This window comes from Magnolia sinica, chromosome 15 (assembly GCF_029962835.1).
Source record: "Magnolia sinica isolate HGM2019 chromosome 15, MsV1, whole genome shotgun sequence".
Classification (NCBI taxonomy): domain Eukaryota; kingdom Viridiplantae; phylum Streptophyta; class Magnoliopsida; order Magnoliales; family Magnoliaceae; genus Magnolia; species Magnolia sinica.
The window spans coordinates 51,686,893-51,710,433 of record NC_080587.1 but is presented as its reverse complement, the minus strand read 5'-3'; the positions used below and the strand labels follow the sequence as shown (position 1 = coordinate 51,710,433).

General features: G+C 40.8%; 1 protein-coding gene and 1 long non-coding RNA gene across 4 annotated transcripts in view; both read right to left on the bottom strand.

The window, feature by feature from the left end:
• The window catches only part of LOC131226660 (transcription initiation factor TFIID subunit 2), a 108,551-nt gene extending 85,259 nt beyond the window's left edge, over nucleotides 1–23,292 (bottom strand). Inside the window, exons 1-4 of one of the 3 annotated variants that reach the window (XR_009161960.1) lie at nucleotides 23,057–23,292; nucleotides 9,890–10,262; nucleotides 6,445–6,590; nucleotides 6,255–6,321 (exon numbers count right to left, since the gene is read on the bottom strand). Coding sequence is in view for 2 of the 3 variants with exons in the window: in XM_058222274.1 (XP_058078257.1) it covers nucleotides 6,255–6,321; nucleotides 6,445–6,590; nucleotides 9,890–10,262; nucleotides 23,057–23,172 (702 nt within the window). In the remaining variant the exon portion in view is untranslated. The remainder of the gene's footprint in view (nucleotides 1–6,254; nucleotides 6,322–6,444; nucleotides 6,591–9,889; nucleotides 10,263–23,056) is intronic. The other 2 variants (XM_058222274.1, XM_058222273.1) reach the window with 2 other exon arrangements.
• Nucleotides 16,274–22,847, bottom strand: LOC131226661 (uncharacterized). Its single transcript, XR_009161961.1, has 2 exons — nucleotides 19,645–22,847; nucleotides 16,274–16,739 (listed from the first exon to the last, which is right to left on the bottom strand). It is a non-coding gene; the product is annotated as an uncharacterized LOC131226661 (long non-coding RNA).
• Nucleotides 23,293–23,541: the final 249 nt, after the last annotated feature.

The following is a 23,541-nucleotide window of genomic DNA, read 5'->3' as shown; positions in this document are numbered from 1 at the left end:
ATGAGATGCCTTGGTGACCCTAACTCTTGACTCAAAGCCAACTTAAACCTCTAGATGATCTTAACCCTAATAGGTAGACCTTTTATTGATCATCCCTTAGCTATAGGATCCTAAATTGAACATCCTTAGATTGGCTTTAGAGGTCTTGAGTTGCTGGAATAACTACACAAATTCACCAACCTTCGGTCCCACCAAACACCCATTTGGTCCCACCGAAAGTGTTAAGAACAGGACAGCAAGCACAGCCTTGAAAGTCATTCTAAATTCGGCCGCAACCGAACAAGCTTTGGCTAGACTTGGTGCCACCGAACAATGAATTCAATCAAACCGAAAATGACTAAAAATGGTTAGCAAGCCTTCTTGAAAAATCAGTATATTTCGGCTCCAATCGGACAATCCTTCGGCTTGATTTGGTACAACCGAAGGTCATGTTCGGTCTGACCAAAGGTACCAAAATTTGTCCAGCAAACTTTATGGCTTTTCACAGGCTATTTCGGTGTGATCGAAGCCAATTTCGGCCTGACCAAATACTAGCCATTATAGATCTATTAAAGTCTTTTTCCTATAAATCTAGCAACTGGATCTTTGTGGAAACGATGGATATTGGCATTTTAAAAACACTAGTGCATCCCAAGCCCTAACAAACCGCGTAGGCTCTATCCAAATGAGATTCATGCTCTCTTCTTTGTGATTCTTCTCTAATGAGCATTTCAAGCTCCTCTATAAGAAGATCATGATCTCGAGACTTCTCTAGAGTTTAGACACCGTTTCTATTGGTAAATGCTAGTGTCTACCAACCTCTAGAGTGTCCAACAAATAGAATCCCCTAGGAATTCAACTTCTCATTAGTTGTAGGAGATTCTACCTATCACATTGGTCACCTCCAAGGAGTACTACATGTAAGGTGTTTGATCTTAGAGCTGAAGCATTGGCAAAGCACCAGCATCAACATCAGGAGAGCAAAGAGAAGCTAATTAAAGCATCCGAGAGCATCGATCAAGCAACCCAAGATGACGCATCAACGGGGCTCAATCTAACAAGGTTGTCGAGTGTCGAGTCCGTCTACACTCCTTCCTTGTGTAGGATTGAGTGTAAGAGTTTAAATTGACAAATTCAATTAGGTTCTTGTATAAGACATTAGTTCTTGTGTAAAACCTAAATCAAAGTCCTTGTGTAGGCCACTGAACACGGGTGTGTACGTGTTAGTCTCCGACGGGAGTAAACGTAGGTCCTTGGATTAGGACTGAGGTTGTTGGTTAGCCAATAAAAAAATCAACTAAAGTCTCTTAAGGGAGCCTCTGGCAGGAGTGTACGCTAGATAGGTTCTTGTGTAGGACCGCGATCCTTGTGTAGGGCTGTAAGGGTTAGAAGTAAACCTAATTTAAAACCTCCGATAGTGAAATCCGGTACACTCATGGGTTGAGTGCGTCCGCCGAGAGTGGAGTAGGGAAACCGAACCACCATACATGCTTGTGTTTAGGATTGTCTTTGACCACTTGTTTAATTACGCTTATGTGATGAACCGATGAATTATATGGATGTAACGTCTTGAAAAAATTCGTACAAAGACCCAAGTATCACCTCAGGAAGAAATCACCAAGGACTGAATCCTTTAGAAATCAGACGAAAATTAATTAAGTACTAAACCGAATTAATCGTTAGATTAGCTTGAACCGCTTTCTATACGATTTGTAAGGCCCAAAACCAGTAGAATCACTAACGCAACATTACCTAGAAATGTAAGATCAATCTCAAAACCCAGTTGCTCTCGGGAGCATCACGAAACTCCGTATCGGACCTAGACCACGCGTCAAAAGTCCGATTAACGCAAAGCTATACAGTTATGACCGCCTTACTGGGCTTGACAACCATCTCGGAAATCAAGTCCAAATAGTATCCAGAAACGCACAACTTGAGCCTGGAGCGAAGTGTATGAGAAACGCGAACATCTTCAGAAAATGAACTCAAACTTAAGTGAATTGGGCCGTTCGCTTGCAGGTCAAATTTAAGGTTTCGGACCGTTAGATTCTGACCCAACTACACCCTCGGATCAAGGAAATTTCCCTACACAGGTCAGTGTACTTGTGGCCCTGATCGAGTGACGACGTCCATTAAACTGAAACAGATCCACCGCGGTCGATCCACTAATTCGATCGGACCGAAAACGTAACCTGACGTAGATCCATTGTCAAGGAACCTTCTCCGGACCAACGTAGATCCATTGTCAGGGAACTTTCTCCGGACCGTATACAGGTAATGGGCCTCCAGATGAGCTCCACTGGCTCGAAACAACCGCCATTTGGCTATAACCTAAGTATACCATGGTCCTGGGGCCATTGAGCTAGCTTCTGAGCCTATATAAGACCCTTAAACCCCCTCTCCCATGCCATACGAATTCTATAAACCCTAGGAGAGAGAAGAGAGAAAAGAGAAGGAGAAAGTGAGGAGAAGTGAGAGAGAGTGAGAGATAGTTGCTGGGATTTGATCCCACCACTCTACCTATCAAATCGCATTTTCCCGTATTGCTTCACCGGCGATTCCGATTCCATTGTTGGGTAAGAAATCCTAACCCTAACCTGTTTTAGGTATCCAAATAGAGTAAATGGTGAAATAGCTAGCCTATTTCATGCCATAGGTAGCCGTTGTACCGTAGACGAAGGCATAGCGTTCGAACTAAATTCGATATGAGTTTACCGGCGAAAGGTGCGGACTATAAACGTTTAAGTTATGGTTTTCAAGGCTTTCAATGTCAGTTAATGATTTATGACTGACTTGATTGCTATCACATGTGCTTAGATACGATGTTTCCGTATATTACACATATATGTAAACTATGTTGTTTTAATGCATTCTATGTGTTTTGTTCAAATATTTGATTGAATATGGAATTATTATTTGTGTTTGCCTTGATTATTGATTGATAATACATGATTATTGTATGTGTGGCAACTCCTTTGTGAAAGGATTTGCTATGATATGGGTTATAACTAATTTATTACATGTATGTTAATATATGTAGCCTAAGTGTTTGATAAAATGCCTGAATGAGAAAATGCTTGTTGAAATGGATTTAATTAGGATGTTGACATAGGATTCTCAATCCCCTTATCTATAGTTACTGGTTCCTTTAGGTAACCTATCTTACTACTATATAATTTATGGATGAAATGCCTATGTATGAAAACATGTGTACTATTTGTTTGATGAAATGCTCAAATGAGGTTTATATTTAGATTGGTTGTCACATGCTGTCTTTGACTATCCATGTGAATGCAAATTGTTTTGGAGTGTGATTGGGGCTACGATGTAGTCCAGGCAATCGGTAATGATTCCCGAATCAGTGGCCGAGGTCGTTCCGCCACACAAGACACGTTCAATGAATCCGAATCGTACGCTGTTTGTCACCAGTGGTTAGGCCACGCAGAATGCTTACATGCTCCATGTCGATTAATCCAACGTGCGCTCGTACCAGTCGAGCTTGTCAAGTAACCCGATTGACCTAATGTATGTTCACCATGTATGGACGCTACTGCTTAAATCTAAGGTACCAACTTACCAGTGAAAAACTCGTTTAACCTTGGTACCATGATCCACTAAGACTCATAAGCCGAGCATGGTGGTATGGGACACCGTGGTCGAGCTGTCAACCTATACTGGGGTGACGAGCCTCCCCGTAGTGATCAGTGAGCAAATCAAACTCGTGAGCCGAATATGGTGGTATGGGACACTGTATTCGAGCTGTCGGCCTACGATTAGGTAACGAGCCTCTCGTAGTGACCTTGAGTATACACTAGGACTACGTTAAGGTGACGAGCCTTTCCGTAGTAACTTCAAGTATAAACTAAGCATGCACTGAGGTGACGAGCCTCTCCATAGCGACCTAAAACTGCTTTTGTATGAGATTAACTAGAATTGACGGCCCTAGATGGATTATTGTTTGGGTAAGTGATATAAAGGGAGGTGCCTTAGCTTCCCAACCTGCTGTATGAATAAGACTAAGTAAGAACTTGGCTAATCAAGTACATGCACCGCATTGCATGTGCCTTTTGCGTTGTAGTTGAGCACAAAGGAAGGGGTGCATGCCGCGATCGTGAGATGATATCGCAAAGGGAGTGTAGGCGAGGGCATGCATCATTAACACATATCATCCTTGCATTAACCAGAGTACCTAGGAATGCTTGTTGTATTGCTTCATCATTACTTCTTGACTGAATTGATAACATGTTAACCTTTGCCTTAAAGCTCCACTGAGTTGATCACTCACTCCCACTCTGGGACAGTGTTTTAAAACACCAACCAGACTCTGTTGTAGTTGCAGATGATGATACAGCTTACGATCTGGAGCCGGCCTTCTACGACGACGAGGAGTTCTCCTACCTGCAACTCTCTGATGGGTCTATGTAGACCTGGAGTTGCGTCACCGAGACTACAGGGTTATGGATTAGCAGACATTACACTTTATCATTTTGTAATTTTGGGAATTATACATATAATTTACTTAACCTAGCGACATGTTGATACTCTGGGGACTTACCACTTACATGCTTATATGTACTTATCACAGTCTTCCGCTTGCGTAATTTAACTGTCTCTGGAGTATGATATGTTGATTTGATATAATCTCACTCATGTTTAATGCACTAATACGGATAACATTTAATCATCATTATTTATGTTGCATAAGTGATGTGTTGGAACTCGGGAGTTGGGCTCCTACTCGACCCCCGATTTTCAAGGCGTTACAATGTCTGCGTGATTAGATGAATGTTAGGATCTGATTGGTAGCATATCCTACACACACACACGTACACTATCATGTTTATAGACTACTTGCTTAATTGTCATATCTCTTGTAGTCCATGTGATTGGACCACAAATGGCTTGGAAGCCTTGGTGTTAAATTGTTTTACTTAGTTTAATTTGTACATTAGTTTAAATTAAGCAATTGTGTTTAAATAGGCATAAATTTTATTTAGTCCTCATCACCCCCCCAAGCTTCCGCGCACAACCGTGGTATCCTACACCACGTGCAAATTTATGTGTATCATGTCATATGTTGCCTGACTATCATACAATACAACTACCATTTTAAATATGACTTATATGATTCTCAGGCTGTGTATGATGCTTGATATGCAGGCACTCAGAAATTGTACACATGGCATATATTAACTCAAATGAACTAACTAGATTGTGCATCCCACCACAATCACAACATCAAAGCTCTGATCGGTGGACACTTGTTTGTGGATATAGGAGTGTTGGATAGTTTTCATTTTTAACCATCCAATAAATGTCCACCGATCTGATAGGCAGATAATCAAATAAGCTTAAGTTTTGGTTCATGATACATCTACAATGGGTACCATAATTTGGATGGTTTAACTTGACTAATTGTATTTCATGTGCGCAATTTCTAAGTTCCCATGTATCATCTTGTCACACTCAAAGGATCTTTAAATATGATGGACATGTTGCAAAGCCTTGCAAGCTCTTTTATTTTGAAAAGACAAGGTGGAGGGCAGAGAGAGAGAGAGGGAAATGAAGATGTAGCAAAGAACAAGAAAGGAAGAAGGAGATGGGCTTTCACAAGTTGTTTTTTCTTCTCCTTTTTAAATGTTCATTTATACAAAATGGAGACAGGCTGCCCTTGCATGTATCAAGGGTTCAACAGAGCTTCAGAATGGGACTTTGACGAGATTCTGTGATATATCAACTATATCTCGACATATCGCACGATATCGTCAATATATGGTGCAATATGGGGAATTTTGTAATTCCCCCAATCCACTTACCAGAACCATCTCAGGTCTTTGGAGCACAGGACCAAGCCATCACAATCTGCTCTCCATTACACTCCAAAACAAAGTGATTACAAAGTCTTAACAAAAGAAAAATCCCAGCCTCCTGTGCATTAAGGCAAGTACCTATTTTCACAAGCCACAAGACATCCTCCAATTTTATGCTGCCAAGCACCAGCTCAGCATCAATAGGATAGCAGAAAGAGGCGTGTCATGCACACAGGAATGTTGGCAATGGTTTCCTTAGTTAAAAGTAACTCTAGCAAGAAAACATATAATTCACTCTCCAAGCTTTCAATCATCCTCTGAACCCTCTCAACAATCAGATCCCAGTTACTAACCAAGAGCTTTTAAAGGTTTAAATCCTACGTAAAGAAAATGTTAACAACAGGACAAGAAGCTGAACACTTTAAAAAATCATGAGAAATGAAGTCAATCCATGAAAAGTCTCACCTGATAAAGTAAGGTTCCATTGCTGACAGCCACAAGATTAGCATCAACTGTAAATTCCAGATCGTAGCTGGAGAAGGAGAGTGATTACAAGCATGAATCTCAAGATAACTTACAATTCAAACAGTCAAAACTATTGGAACTCCTAAAAGAGTATGAGTAAATAAAAATACAGTAACCATATCAATCTTACCAGCAACGTTGCAAACTACTATCAATACAAGGGAACCAGCAGTGTGCACGCCTTATCTGGTTATCAGTGTGTAGCACGTTGTCCTTGAAATGAATGCCCGTTTCTGCTTTATCTACCCAATAGTCAATGCGAACCGATTTCACATTCTGCACCCAATATCAACCTACATGAGAAACCACAAAAGTGTGAACCCCTTCACAGCGACTTATTACGTAAAAAAATGAAGAATTGAGTATAAAATTGAGAAATGCTGGACAGATTCTCCCACGGGTAAATAGAAGAAGAGATTCTTGGCACATACGCGAACGTGGCATGGATGCAAGATCTTGGCCATTTATCAGGTGGGGCCCAGTGTAACATGCAGCAGCCCAAAACCCATGTGGGTCCACTCATCAGGTAGGTTGAATGCGTACGTAATAAAAACTAGCAATCATTTCTTCTAACCACTGTTCTTCTTATAGACATGGCCACCCAATGAGTGGACTGACCTAATTTTTGGTTAGATATTTAGGTTAGGCCTTTAATAGGTGTCCAAAAACTAGGTGGTATTATTTCAAAGGAGAGAAAATAACGTTATTCAGAAATAAATTGATGGAAGAAGGAAAATGGAACATCAAGGAAGAAGTAAACATTATGTGAAATGAGTTGGTTGAGTGCATTAGGAAAGTGAGAAAAGATGTTTTAGAAGTATCTAGAGGGAAAAGCCAATTATATAGGGAACTTGGTGGTAGAATAACGGTGTACAAAAAGCTATTAACAAGAAACGTGCATTTTCAAAGCCTAGTAAGGGATTATAATGCAGGGGCATTTTCACACTGGGCTCGAGTGGGGTCGCTTGTGGGATGCATGGGCACACTCGGGGTGGGTGCGGCCTACGGAGGAGGTCTCGTGTTCGAGACTCCTCACCAGGGGTGATTAGTGCGCATTTCACACCGGGCTCGAGTGGGGTAGCCCGTAAGATGCGGGGACACACTCGGGGTGGGCGGCCCATGTGATTTGGGGCCCACGAAGGGGGTTCGGCTGAGATCTTAAAACCCATGGGATGTGGAGCCTGGGCTATGAGATAAAGGGATTAATTCGTCATACTCTAACAGTTCGAGCTTTTAGAGCAAGTGGTTAATTGTCCTGCATCAAATTGGTATCAGAGCGGGAGGTCTCAGGTTCGAGACTCCTCACCGGGGGTGATTAATGCAAGGACATTTTCACACTGGGCTCGAGTGGGGTCGCTTGTGGGATGCAGGGGCACACTCGGGGTGGGTGCGGCCTACGGAGGAAGTCTCGTGTTCAAGACTCCTCACCAGGGGTGATTAATGCGCATTTCACACTGGGCTCGAGTGGGGTAGCCCGTGGGATGCGGGGACACGCTCGGGGTGGGCGGCCCATGTGATTTGGGGCCCACGAAGGGGGTTCGGCTGAGGTCTTAAAACCCATGGGATGTGGGGCTTGGGCTATGAGATAAAGGGATTAATTCGCCATACTCTAACAGTTCGAGCTTTTAGAGCAAGTGGTTAATTGTCCTGCATCAAATTAAAAACAATGAAAGTCTTGAACAATATATAAATACCAAAAAGATTGCTAAGAAAATAGTATGTGAGGTTAAACTTAAAGCTTATGATGATCTTTACAATAGATTGGGGACAAGAGAAGGTGAGAAAGATATCTAAAAACTTGCAGAAATGAGAGAGAGGACGAGGCGGGACCTAGATCATGTTATATACATTAAGAGCAATAACCAAAGGGTACTGCTCAAAGACAATGAGATAAATGAAAGGTAGAGAAGCCATTTTCTTAACTTGTTAAATAACAATCACTCTAAGAACATAGAGATGGAAGGAATTATAAACTCAAAAAATGTTGGAGTCTAAAGATACTTTCATAGGATTAGGATATCTAAGGTGAAAGAAGCTTTGAGAATTATGAAAACAAGGCCTTGGACCAAACGGTATACCAATAGATGTTTGGAAGTGTACGAGAGATACTAGGGTATTTTGGTTGACAAAGTTGTTCAACAAGATTTTAAGATCAACGAAAAATGTCAAATGAATGGAGGAAAAGTATCGCGGTACCTATTTATAAGAATAAAGGAGACGTGCAGAGCTGCACTAACTATCATGGGATTAAACTTGTGAGCCATACTATGGAACTTTGGGAAAGAATGATTGAGCAAAGATGAAGACATGAGACTAATGTATCAAAAAATCAGTTTGGTTTCATGCTAGTGATCTACACAAAAGCTATTTTCCTACTTAGACAATTAATGGAGAAATGTAGGGAGATGAGGATCTCTATATGGTCTTTATTGACATAGAGAAAGCTTACGATACGATCCCTAAGGAGTTAATCTTGTGGGTGTTGGGAGAGAAAGGAGTTTCGATATTGACATGATTAAGGATATGTATGAGGGCGCAATAACAATGTGAGGGCCACTAGTGGGGGGACAAGTGAGTTCCCAATTACCATAGGCTTGCACCAAGGGTCAACATTAAGCCTACACCCTTTTCACATTGGGTATGGATGAGTTAACGAGGCATTTGCAGGAAGCAATCCCATGGTGTATGTTGTCTGCAGATGACATAGTTTTGATTGACAAGACATGGGAGGGAGTAAACACAAAGCTAGATTTATATCAAGGAGCTTTAGAATCCAAAGGATTTAAAATTAGTCAAACTAAAATAGAGTATGTGGACTTTTAGTAACAATAGGAGAGGGAACGAGGAATTGGCAAAGATTGTTGACCAAGAAGTTTCCCAAAATTACCACCTTCGATATCTTGGGTCGATAATTTATGAGTGGTAGGGTGGAAGAAATTGACACGTACCTTTGAAGTTTTATGTGATTGTCGTGTACCACCCAAATTGAAGGAAATTTTTTGTAGGATGGCTTAGGACCAACATGTCCATAGGATGAGTGTAGCTGAAATGAGGATGTCGAGATTGATGAGTGGTAAGACAAGGAAGCATAAAACTAGAAACAAATGTATTTAATGGAATTTAGGAGTAGCACTGATAGGTAACAAGAAGAGGGAAACTAGGCTTACATGGTTTGGTCATGTGCAATGGGGAACAAGAACTGCGCCGGTTATAAGAAGTGAGTTTGTACAGGTTGATGGCTTTAAAAGGGCAAGGAGAAGGCTCAAAAGGACGTTAGTGGAGATAGTAAGAAAAGACTCGATGACATAAGGTCTAACTGAAGTTATGGCCCTTGATAGAGTAGAATGGTAGAAAAGGATTCATGTAGCCAACCCCAATTAGTTGGAATAAGGCTTAGATGATGATTATGATATTTAGGATAGGCCCCATCTGATGAATGGATGGATGATGTGCATGTGTACCATGTTTTCATGTAAATCATGAGTTTCCTCTTTAATCTGCCTTTACGCGAGCTTGCTATAGATTTTTTTTATAGGACTTGAAAGAAAATAAATGGTCCAACTTAGCACTATCACCTCATGCATTGCATGTCCATTGTTGCCAGTATGAGCTTGCTTGCTATCACCACATGAGTATCGTGAACTGTCCTCCCCATTTGCTTGCCGCTGTGGGTCACTTGCTGATTTCACTGACTCACAACACGAAATGAATAGATTGGGAGCCACTTCTTTATCTAGAAAAGAGATATATGACGAGCATGCAGCATCAGCAGCAGAATTAGTGCATGATACGGAACGCCATTTCTGTTCATCCTCAACGAGTTGATAGTGTGGTAAGAATTCAAAGTCAGCCGGTTCTCCATCTACAGATATACAATCGATGGTCATATTATCAGCATGCAATCCAACACGCCCACTCTCTGGTACAACAACCTTCAGTTCAGTATACCTTGAACAAACACGAGAGGAAAAGAGTCAGTCAGACAAATGGAAACCAAAAATCAAAATACAACTTGCAACTATAAATGCTATTCATTTAAAATTGTTGCTGCCAAAAGAATATGCACATGTGAACAAGGCTACAAAATCACACAAAGTCAAGCAAATATCACTAACATCATGGAGCAACGCGAGCAGATTAAATTCATAGAACAAGCCTTCTCCTCCGACTAAATATATGATGATGTCAATTAGGCAGTGAATAGATCAGCCCAATTCATCTAGCAGAACTTTTGCCTTTTCAATCGAAAAAAGCGACCCACTGCCAAGTGCCATCCTAGTCCAATCACAATCTTAGAAATGACAGACTAGTTTTAATTACAAGCACCATTGTGTTAATTTATCATAGCTGTACAATCATTGAAAAATATCTAAGACTTGGAACTTGACGTTTGTTAATTAGGCATGGATACATAAGAGTGTTAGCCATGAATACGAGGTACCCAACTCAATAACCTTAAGATCCAAACATCAAATTTTAAAGAAAGACGCTAAATTCTTTGTTTCTTTTTCTTTTTTTCTTTTTTTCTTTTTTTTTTTTGAGGGGTATAAGGATTTTATGTCACTTGTATACACCCACACGTACAAGGGTTTATGTCTTATCCTTCCATATTGCTGCGGGATGCAAAGATGAGGCGGTGAATTCCTCCTACAACTATTTGGGAGGAGACAGAGACAGGAAAGGAACAGAGATTCCTGCCTCTAAACTACAAGAAGGTCACTATCTCCACTAATTGTGACAGGGAAGTCTCACCATAGAGGAGCATATTGAGAAGTTCTATGATCAAACAGTGTGATGTAAAGTAATGGGGAATGATGCAAGACAATCAGTAGCCTATAAGTGCAATGGGTTGCAGAGAAATTCAAGGGAGATGGCAGCAATTAGACATCACAGCAGAGATGAGTCTTTCAAGATCTCTCTAAGAGCCTAAGGATAGAAAGGTCTCAGCCAGATGTGACAGCACCCAAACCAGGGAATATCCAGCCCAGGCCGACCCTGAAACAGGACTTCCACACCACGAGTTAATAATGGTTGGCACACTCCTATAGTTAATAATGGTTGGCGCACTCCTATAGATAATCAGAGGACTGCAGAAACAACAGACCTAAAGGAAATGATTAAACAGGAGAAACATTGACAAGAGACAGCAACAACATCACTTGCTACAAGTTCGCAAACGAGCTTTACCAGATTTACCTATTCCTCCACCATGCCACACCCATAGAAGGCCCTCTACAGATTCCAACATAACCCAATGAGTATGAAGAAGGCCCAAATAATTATCCTAGATCTTTTTGACGAAAGGGCAATAGATAAAAGATGATCGATCGATTCCGAATCTTGCATGCACATCAGGCAAATATTTGACAAAATCAAGGATCTTCTTCGGGGATTGTCTATAGTGAGGATTCTCTTCCTTCCCGCTAACCAAACAAGCACCACCATCTAGGGAGGGGCACCATAGAACCAGTGGTGAAAGGGATGATGGGGGCTTGACGAAGAGGAAGCGGGGATTAGTGAACGCATAGAAAACTTGCCTAATTGATGCGCTATCCAAATCTAAGAATTCGATTCTTGACTTGAAAGGACTGAATTTTTAACGTACTCAAGTAATTGAACGAACTCCGCAATGTCCTCGTCCACCATATTCCTCCGACAAGGAGGATTCCGAATGATGGAACCACCACACACAGAGAAACAATCTACAACAAATATGAGACAATCAGGGGCAAGGCGAGCCAATCTGGGGAAAAAGATCTTGGAGCACACTATCACCACACCAGATATCCACTCAAAAGCTAATATGCTGACCATTACCAAGAGAAAAAGCAAATCCCTGTTGCACCAAATGCTCCCACAAGAAGCAAGAGTTTGTCTAACGAACGGAATTTGGGATTTCTACTGGATATTCAAACAAAACCGCTAAATTTGGAATCAAACTTTCTTCAATAAAGATAGAAATAATCATTACAATTTCCATATCCACACCTTGGATTCCTTATTTCTAAGCACACTAATTCTTTTTTATATAAGAAATGGATGGGTCATACAACCTATGGATGGACCACATTCAAGCTCCACGCACATGTCGGAGATCGCCAACAGCAACATTCTTTGACCCAAAGTCCAGACAATCCTTCATTAAGGGGGCCACACATGGATGTTGAATATCAATCATAAGTTATGCTTTACAAACTGTCTATCTCTCTTCCATCCATGTGGCCCGCTTGATGAATGGATCATCATGATTTTGGTGCCAAGGCATATTTATTGGGGCATACATGGTGAAAGGATCAGATAACGTACATGGAAATCATATCCAAACATGCAATGGAGCCTATAGCAAAATGTGTCTCAAAAATACCATGAGCACACCTTTGTTGAATTCACGTGCAATGGACCTTTTTGGTACTTGTGCCAACTTTAAAAGATTTAATCCAGTCATCTAGTGATCCATAGTGTAGAAATAAAACAAAATGCATGCATTTACAGAAGAACAGCTCTCGAATCTCCACTAGCATGAGGGGTTTTGCAGATTTTACCGACAGATGGGTCATGGGAGCTGATTGATATGGCCCTTCACGAGGCCAAGTAAACTTGATCAAGCAGGCGTCATGCGAGCAAGATTGATAAATTCTTGATAGATGCAAGATGGGATGAGATGTTTTTAGAAGCGAATCTCAAGGCCTTGGTGAAAGCCCATCCCTAACCATAGACCAATTTGTCTCTCATTAATGGTGGAATTGCGACACATAAGGCAGTTACATTTCAAAAATATGTGATCGGAGCTTCCTACTTTCTTCCAGTTGGTTAAATCTCGGTGGCAATCCTTCCATATCTCACGAAAGATTAGGGAGAAGTTCAATTCTAAGCTGAAGATGCTAAGTCATAGACCAAGGTCGTCGAACAAGGTGAATTTCGGCGAAATTCGAGAGACCAAAGGGAACTCTTGCTATTAGTTTACAATCTTATCTGAATTCAGGAAGATCAACTTCTGTCTTGGGAAGGGAAAGTCAAACCAGAAGAGTTGTGGGCAGAACTAGAAGTTTTGGCCTTGAAGAGGTTCACTAAGACAGAAGTCCAAATCCAAGTGTATCTTTTGAATGGGACGGAAACTCTAAGGTACACTGCCACAAAGTAGCCAGTAACCATAGAAGGTTTTAATCTTTCGTACTTTTTTCCTTTAAAAGGTAGCTCATTGTTGATTGTTATCAGCATTTCTACGCCAAATAATTTCTCATGAGTTGGCAGATCAACTCAAGGACTTTTCCCAATAAGAGGTCGACTCGGTGATCATGAGTTTGAAAGGAGCCAGAGCCCCAAGGCCAGATGATCAAAGCGTTCCATAACAGTAACAATTATGGCCATAACGGCCACTGCCATTACCATTACGATACGGGCCGTAATGGCCATTACGACCCTTGTAACAGTCATTGCAGCTTTTAAACAAAATGTTTCGGGGCTGTTACAGTTCATTTTTCTATAACAGTCATTACGGTCGTTTTGTCCCTGTAACACATAAAATTACAACCATTATCATTACATAACAGCCCTTGCATAACCGTTTTGGCAAGCCATGCAGATGGTTTTCCCTAGCCTATCATTAGTGTTGGGCATTTCTCAAAGATGATATAGTGGAAGTTTACGTGGATTTATTCAGCAGCAAAAATCTTTCCAAAGGTTTGAATCATCATTCATGTCTCTTTCTAAAGAATGGAGATACAAAGGATATTAAGGACTTTAGGCCAGTCAGCATAATTAGAAGCCTGTACAAAATTCTAGTTTAAGTGTTATCTTCAAGAATTCGTTGTGTGGTTAGCCAAGTCATTTCCATCTCCTAATGCGCTTTCAACAGAGGCTGAAGGTTTGTTGATGGCCCTTTTCTGGCTCAATCGTTGATGATATCTCTAGCCAAGTCATTTCCATATCCTTATACAAATGTCCGAAATTGATATTGTACAAGCTTGAAAATTTATGAAGGAACTTTTTATGGCAAGGAGCTGAAGAGAAATTCAAATTCCACTTACTTAAATGGGAAGAAGCATGCAAACCTCTAGCCGATGGAGGTGCAGAGATTAGGGAATTAGAAGCCATGAACATAGCTCTTCTAGGGAAATGGCTATAGAGGTTTGGAATTGAAGAGGGGAAGCTATGGAGGGAAATGATAGCCTCTAAGTATAGACTAAAAGAGGGGGGAGGGAGGTCAAGAAGTCATCGGTGTATAGAGCTTCCAGCATTGAGAAAGCAATCTCCTTTGTCGCTGCTAAGGTGAAATCAGGTTTGAGATTCCCACTTGGTAATGGCACTAGAATCTGATTTTGAGAAGATAGATAGACTAGAGAGAATCCACTAGAGGCAGATTTTCCATCACCGGCTCACCTTACTCCCTCTACAAATGTCCTAGTGGCATCATGTTTTTCTTTTGATGGCGGTGCGGGGTTATGGTGTCCACCTAGCAGAAGGGCCCTATCTGACGAAGAGACAACTAAATTCAAGGCTTTTGGATCAGATAAAACCTTTTTATCCCTCCCCGGATCTTTCAGACTCCTTGATTTCGGCTGCTACCCCCTCAAGCATCTTCTCCATTAAGCCATTATACATCAGGATTCGGACGAAGGCAGGATAATCTTCAAAGGTGTGATATGGTCCTCCCCAACATATGCTCTCTCTGTAAGGCTGACACAGAAACAGTAGACCATTTGTTCATGCATTGTCCATCAATGTTGTTAAATCGGATATGTGACCTTTTTTTTCTCCTATTTTTTTTATTTTTTTCAACAAATTTTAAAAAATGGAGAAAATTAAAAATGTAAATAATAATAATAATAAGAAGAAGAAGAAGAAGAAGAAGAAGAAATTAGGGGGAACCTTCCAGAGGGACTGTTTGGATTCATGAAAGGAACGAGAAAGAAAATAGAATTTCTTGAGAAACTTTATTTCCAGGAAATTGTGGGAAAATATTGTTTTCCTCGTTTTTCAACAAAATTTTCGTAGAAATTTATGATCTAATTTCAAGTTTATTGTTTGACAAAATAAAATAAAATTTGGAAAAAAAAAAAAAAAAACTCAGGTGGTCACTAGCATGTGCTAGATTAGCACATCTAACACGTAGGATGCTTAGAGATGAACAGCGGTACATGTGGCATATACGGTATATGTGGGCACTTGAAGCTGAATTGTGACACGCATGGTACATGTAAGGTGCTTAAAGTTGTACGGTGGCACATGGCACAAGACGCGCATTGGCACATTTGACATGTGGGCATTAAGTTAGATGACAGCTCTTGTGCACATTAGCACCATTGGCACGTTGCATATTTGGAGGATTGAAGATGGATAATGGCACGTGTGGCACATTGCTGCAATGTGGGGTGCTTTGCACATGTGGGGCACAAGTAACATGAATTGTGGTAAATGTAGCACAATAGCACGTGGGGCGCAAGAGAAGATAGATGGTGACACATGTGGTACATTAACACATTGGGGGCTTTTTACACATGTGGAGCACAAGATAAGATGGATGGTGGCACATGTGGGGCTTGATCGGAGATAGACAATGTCTCATTTGGCACAATGTGGCACTTGTGAGGCGATTGAACATGGATGGTGGAGTATTTGGGCTTTAACCTTTGGGAAGCACATTTTCCTTCCGCTACAGGAAAATGCATTTCTTAGGGGTGGAGGTGGAAAAATAATTTAATTATTTTCTAACAAAAATAGGAAGTAGGAAATAGTGTTTCCCAGAGTTTCCCACAAAGAAAGGCTAAACAAACAATGGACAGTGAGTTTCATGGGAAACACTAGTTCCTTTCCCTGCTTTCCATGAATCCAAATAAGCCCTAAGTTAATAGATTACAATTTTACATATTTAAAATACATTTGAGAGAAACAAAAACAATTAAACAATGAATTAAACACCAAGTCATCAACTTTCAACAATATAGTTAAAAAGAAAGAAGTAACAATACAATCAACAAGCTATCTTTTTATTATCATAGAAATTAGAAAATGAAAATATAATAATTTACAAGTTATACACTGACAAAATAATACTAAATGCTATATACATTGATCCATTTGCCATTGTAGCATTTGATCACCACCATCGTTGTCATCGTCGTCGTCAACAAAGTCATCTCCTTCTTTTACATATACTTCATCTTTTTTTGCTTCTTCATCATCCGAACATGCTAATACTTCATCAACATTCATTGGTTGATCTTCAGCTTGATCATCATCTCATCCTTCTTCTATCTCATCAATCTCTTCCACCGGTTGACTGCTACTTCTCACCACCCCTCATCCGCCTTCGAGTGGAAGTACATTCATTAGGTATCGATCCATATGCAACATCTTCAACTTGGGTCCATGTCGGTTCCTTGCCAACGAAGATCGGGTCCTCCATCTCTACAAGCCACTCATTACCTGCATCCAGCCCATTAAAGCAAATAGAGTCATAAAAACCAGGCTTTTCTCGCCTACCCTGGAATCATTCTCATATAAAAGTCCAGTAGAGCTGAGATCCTATCTTGTTGTACTCCATCTGGAACCATTCTTTCCAACCTGTCAATAAATTCAACCATATGCGTAGTCTATGCATCTACCGGATCGGGGGAAGCTAATAAACAGGCTAGTTTAAGGATGTAGGCAGCCGAATATAATGGAGATGACATTTGGCTACCCCATCTTCTATCTATAATATCTAAAATGGGCCTGCAATCACGCTCTCTATAGTTAAAATGGTTCGTGATTTTATTTCTCGTCATCTCTAAATAGCGTCTCTTCTCCAAAAGAAGACGACCAGCAACTATATACAACGCTACGTGATTTGTAATTACCTGGACAACATATTCGTCTCCTACTTCCTCAACTACACCATTTAGTAATTAAATAAGTAATTTCCAGTATGATAATAGCCCGATGCATACATGGACTTCAAGAAGAATGTTCCATCTAGACAATTAACCAGAAAATTTATAATAGTTGGATCGGATTTATCGATCCATCTGTCAGCCATGAGTGAATAACCATATATTTTTCATGCTTCCTTATGTTCGGCTATGAAGGATCGTACATAATCAACCTCGACTTTAAGGCACGGCTCCCTCATTTCATGATATGAAGGAGGTTTAAGCCCAGTTCCAAATTGACCTATTACATCAACCATAACTTTAAAGTTTTTCATTTTAATTGTGTTGAAAGCAATGTCGGCTTGGTAAAACCATTTGGCAATATATTGAATAATGGTTTTCCTATATTTTGTTTATTATCAGTTTTCTATTGTTGTTTGTGCGAGCCATTTACCTCGACCCTTTTAGTCGACCACATCCTCAAGGTGTGCTCTACACCATCTATCCCATTGGCCCATGCCCACGAGCTTTTTTTGAGGCCGGTGGTCTAGCTAGCTTCATCTACATCAACTATATTTATATCATCGTGCTTCTTGTTCCATAAATTCCTCTTGACGTAGGACACTATCGCATTTTTTCTCGATTATTTATCAATATACTCGTGATTTCCCTTTGGATTTCTGGAGTAATGTTGGGATATACTCTTACTTTTGATCACGGTGTATGTGTAAGGTATTGCTTGTGCCGAGCATTGTCACTGGCACTTACAAATCTGCATAAGTCACACACTATGTGTGTCTTTTCCATAGTACTACAATAGTGCCCATACTTTCAACTCAGTCATTCGATTTGGGTTTCAAAGAAAAAATTGGGAAGAAAGCATGGTGTATTGATTCTTCTTGTTATAACCTATAAAAACTAAAAAGTAAAAAGTAAAGACTAAAGATTAGAGAATAAATGAGACAGATGGGAGAGGGGGAGAGGGAGAGAGGGAGAGTTACATACTTCCACTAGTACTTGTAGACTTGTTGTAGTCTTGTAGAACAGAAAAAAGGGAGAGACGAAAAATAGAAATAGAGATGAGGGGGAGAGAGACAACATATGGACAGCAATGTTGTTAAATGTGACGTGTATACGCATACACGCATACTCATATGCGGATCGTACATGGCATATACGATTGAGGTGCATGTGCGGTCGCATATGCCACATATGTGACAATACGCGAATGGAGTTGAAGGTTGATGGAGTTAAAGGGGAGTTTGAGAAATTACCAGAAGGGAGGGAATGGTTGATGGGGTTGAAGGAGAGTTTGAGAAAGTAATAGAAGGGAGCCATTAATGGTTGATGGAGTTGAATTGGAGGTTCAGAAAGTGAAGGAGGCTATGATGGAGAGAGAGGGAGGCTACGATGGAGAGTGAGGGAAGCTGTGATGGAGAGTGAGGGAAGTTGTGATGGAGATCTTGTTGAAGAGGCCTTTTTTTATAGAGGGAGGCACGATTGGTAGCGACATACATCACAGTGGGCCCCACAATCAGGGGTCGCACAGCTAGATCCACTGAAGTCGTGCCCGTAGAGCCCATGCGTCCAAGGTCCACCTGAGTTTTGGCATATTGGAGCACGACTTGGCTTCAACCGTGGAACTAGCGATGTGGGTGGGACCCTAACCATAGGCCATAAGTGAATGCGTTCTGGGAAGGCAACGTAATCTTCCACTTCCTCATCACAGAGAAAGTGTCTAAAAGGGGGTTCCCAAACCACTGTCCCACCAATGCCGGAGAAGCAATTTACCACATGAATAGAAGGATCCGACACCAAATTAAAGATGAAAGGGAATTTGTTCTTTAATACGTACGAACCCACCCCACTCATCCTCCCAAAATCTGATTTTTTCACCATTGCCTAGAGAGAACCCAACTCCTTCCAAGAAGACCTCTTCGATTGACGACACATCTTTCCACAAGGTGTTCCTATAGAGCAACAATTCTCTAGTCCACCATCCCTCTCTCGAAAGGCCGTATTTGCATGTGAGAACCTCTTTCCAAAGGGATCCATCCTCCTCCTCAAATCTCCAAAGCTATTTCTAAGCAATGCCTTGTTCATGGAACTAAGATCCTTGATGCCAACCCCTCATGCCTTATACAGTTTGCAAACCTCCTCCCACTTAAGAAGGTGAAACTTCTGCTTATCCTCCACACCTTGCCATAGAAAGTCTCGCCTAAGCTTCTCAATTCTTGAAATCACCGACATTGGGCATTTGAATAGAGACATAAAGTACACAAGAAGATTGGATAAGGCCACTTTAATCAAGGTAATGCGACCAGCAAGGGAGAGATCTACTTCTCCATTTTGCCACCATCCTCTCAACTCTTTCCACCACTTTGTCCCACAAATGCTTTGGAGGTTTGCGCACACAAAACGGAAGCCCCACAAAGGTAGCCAGAAGCACACTGGCCGCATAAGCAAAAATCTCAACCAACCTCTCCACTTCTTGAGACTCCATCCGCACCCCGAACATCTTGTTGTTTGCAAGATTGATTTTGAGCCCTGAAACAACTTCAAAGCATTTTACAATGATGCACAAATTCTCCACCATGACCGGTGAGGCATCACAGAATAAAAGAGTATCATCCGCAAATTGTAGATGCAAAAATCAAAAGGGATGTATTAGAATTGTCAGCAAGACCAATGGTGTAAAGTCTTTTCCCTCTCAGGGCTAACTGTTGCTCTCATTTTTTGTTTCTTTCTTTTTATTCTTTGTTGTTCTTAGTAATTGTTGGGCAATTTTTTAATAAAATTCAATTAGCCTTCAAAAAAAAGAAAAAAAGATATCTTTAAGAAGAGCAATACAGGATTTCTTCTAAAGATTGAACAAGAGAAAGCCTATGACTGCGTGAACAAGCACTTTCCAAAGCATTTGCTAAGCAGGATGGGTTTCACATCCAAATGGAGAGGTAGCTCAGAGCATGTGCCTCTTCAACTTATTTTTTTATTTTGATTAATGCATTCCAATTGGTTTCTTCGAGTCATAGGCGTCTCCATGAAGGGGACGCTCTCTCTCCATCCCTTTTCACAATCGTTGTGCAATAACAACATAATGTTGGAGCAGGTTGTCAACATGGGTTCAATTAAGGGGTTACCCATTTATGGTGTTATCTCAGCCATTGACACATATAAGGTATGATGATGACACTGATTTTCAACGAGTTTCCAAAGGAAGCTCAGGACTACAAGGAAATTGTACGATGTTTCGAGGTGGGTTTGGGGCTGAGGATAAATATTTCTAAGAGCATAATCTCGAGAGTTAGAGGTAGCAATTGTCAAAGTAATAGACTCATCAATATGTTGCGGGGTAACGATCCTTCCTATAAGAATTTTAGGATTCCCTTGGGTCCTAGAAAACCTCCATTGTAAGCTTGGGGCATCATCATCGAGTAGTGCACTGGTAAGTTACTAATTTGGAAATCTAAGTGGTCCTCGGGAGGCAGGATCACCTTTCTCAAAGCAGTCCTTACTATATCCCTTGTCCCTGTTCTACTGTCCCCCACAAAAGCGGCAACCAAACTCGAAACCTTCAAAAAAAATAGTTTTTTTAAGAATATTAGGGAGGACTACCATAAATCCCACCTAGTTACTCAGACAAACGTTTGGAAACCGATGAGATAAGATGGCATGGGCATTAGGGCAGCCCAGGATGCTAATTGTCACTCTATTGGCTTACATGGTGGTGGAGGTTGAACCATCTCAAATATGAGAAGAACATCGAAGACAATTACAGGATTGCTGCAAATAAGTGGGACATCAAAGCAACTACGGGAAGGAAGGCCTCAGCCATTTGGAGATTAATATCCAAGATAGATATGGATTTCTTCTTGAACACAAGGTTTAGGGTTGGGGGTGTCAGCAGGATTCAGTACGGACCAATGGTGCACAGACTCTCCTCTCATCCAACTATTATCAAACTGTTATATCCAAATGTGGCCACATTTCCATGTTTTTTCTAGTAAGCAGCTGCAAGAGTTGTTTAGACACCAAGCAGGTGTGTGATGTGCTGTGGAACAGCCAAAAGTGTTCCACATTTATTGTTGCATTGGGCATTCACGAAGAGTTGGTCAGAAGTCTCTGCTAGATTCAAGATTAGTTGGTCATTACCTGCTTCAATTGGGGATTTGGTTGCTTGGCGGAACTAAAAATCCTAGGGCTAGTCAGAAAAGCAGTTAGGAAGCTTGCGGTTAAAGCGATTTTTTGAAACTTACGGTAGAAAGAAACAGGACTTTCCAACAAAGATGCAAACTGCTAATGTTGTTTTCAAGAAATCTTTGTCGGCAATGGTGGAGTGGACTGAATAATTTAAAGGCACTCTGGGATCCACCCTTCTCTCTTTGTGTTGAATTGGGAGGAGGTGCTTGATTGCAAGTCTTTTCCAGTGAAAGCCACTGCCATTTGGGAAGCCCCTTCGATCAGTTGGTATAAGCTCAACTTCAACAATAATTCAGCGGGAAACCCTAGCCAAGCAGGATTTGGAGGGGATTCTCTAACCATCTGGGAGAAGTGATTCCAAAATTTTTATGACCAATGGGGATTCAAAATTAAAGTAGTACTTTCAGATAGTGTTTGAATCCCAAAAGGGAAATACAGAACTCACCTTAAATATATAAGCATACCTATATACGCATGCCATGCTATCATGAAATTTCAAAGTCCAACAGAAATTTGCTGCGTTTTTATACGGTAGATGCTTTGGAATAGGAAAATGTGATACAGTCATAGATTTAAGGGAGTGATTTGATGCAACTAAATGGCCACACGTGCCGATTGAACAAGATTTGAAGAAAAGGCCCGCATCTCATGCTTCACACGTGTGTACAAGAAAAGAACCACCTTCCTTTTTTTAGCCCAATATCACTTCCCATTTCTTTCTAATCTCTGGATTAGGAAATCTACTCTTTCTTTCATATCTCCATTTTAGGCAGGGAATAATTTTACATATTTTCTGATCCAAGTATCTTTTTATTTTAGGCATTTTCTTAATTAGAATGCTTTGTTATTTAGGTGCTTTCCCATTTTCATAGATTTTTAGATTCCATATCTTTTATTACAGATTGTGAGGTTGATTATAAATAGGAACTATGGCCTATGGAATAAGACAAGCTGATTAATATTCTCTTTATGAAATTCTCTTATTTTCTCTATGGTGGCTGTTGAAGGTAGGGAGAGTGGTCTCTAGTTCTAGACTAGAAGACTGTTGAGCTTGCTCACAGTCTTGCATTTGTGATCTCTAACATTCGGCTAGAGGATTGTTGGGTCTTTTCCCACAATCTCTTTCTTTTCTTATTAATTTATTAGCTTTTCCTTTCACGTTTGCATCACGATTGTTCAGTAGCAGCAGTGGGGAGAAAGCTGATGGTGTGCTTGAATAATGCACGAGAATAAATTTTTGCAGTGATTTTTGCTGAAAATTCTAGCATGTTTTCTGCAACTACTTTCTGTCCCAATCTAGCTTGGGTCATCAAACCTCTGAATTTCAGCCGTTGCCTACTTATCATTCTGTTCATCATATCCCACCAATCAGCAGTTATGACCATTTGTCAGTATGATTCCCAGACTACAGCCCATCTGCGACAGGCCCGTGTATTGATAGTCTGGATTGAGTAACATGTATGCCATGTACACATTGTCTGCATGCATAGAAAAACACCATATGCTCTGAAATCTAACCTAAAGGTGCGTTTGGGTGCCCAATCGCCACAAAATCGAATCACAAGAAAAGAAAATCACAAATCCAATGAGAGAAAATATAAATATAAATACATTTTTTTCTTTTCTATATATATAGAGAGAGAGGGGACAGAGAATTCAGAAGGGAGGAATGAGAGGGCATTTTTCAAATACCCGTAAATGCGGCGGTTAGACATGTCGACGGAGATGCAGAGCTTCTGATGGCGGACGACAGCGCCCGAGTTCTCAGCTCTCTGATCCTCGGCCTTCTGCTTCCGAGGCTTCGCCATTTTGGGATTTTCTTTTTCTTGTTTGTTTTCCTTTCTACTCTTATCTGTCGTCTGATTTTCCAAAAATCTACTGCTTTCTGCACTTTGCCTAGGGCGTGCGGGAGCGAACCCCTTTTTATAGTCCTCTTGGAATTGGAATGGTGAGGCGATTGAGGGGCACGGGGATTTCCTGCCAAACCCTTCGCAGGAAGTTCCTGCACAAGGATGCTGGTTGGGGCCCACCGACATGTTTTTGAGATATCCACCCCGTACATCCGTTTTGAGATCTCATTTTAATACGTTTGCCATAAATGAGGTTTATTCAACACTCAAGTGGACTACACAAGAGGAAACAGTAGGCATTTATTGAGAACCGTTGAAGCATTCTCA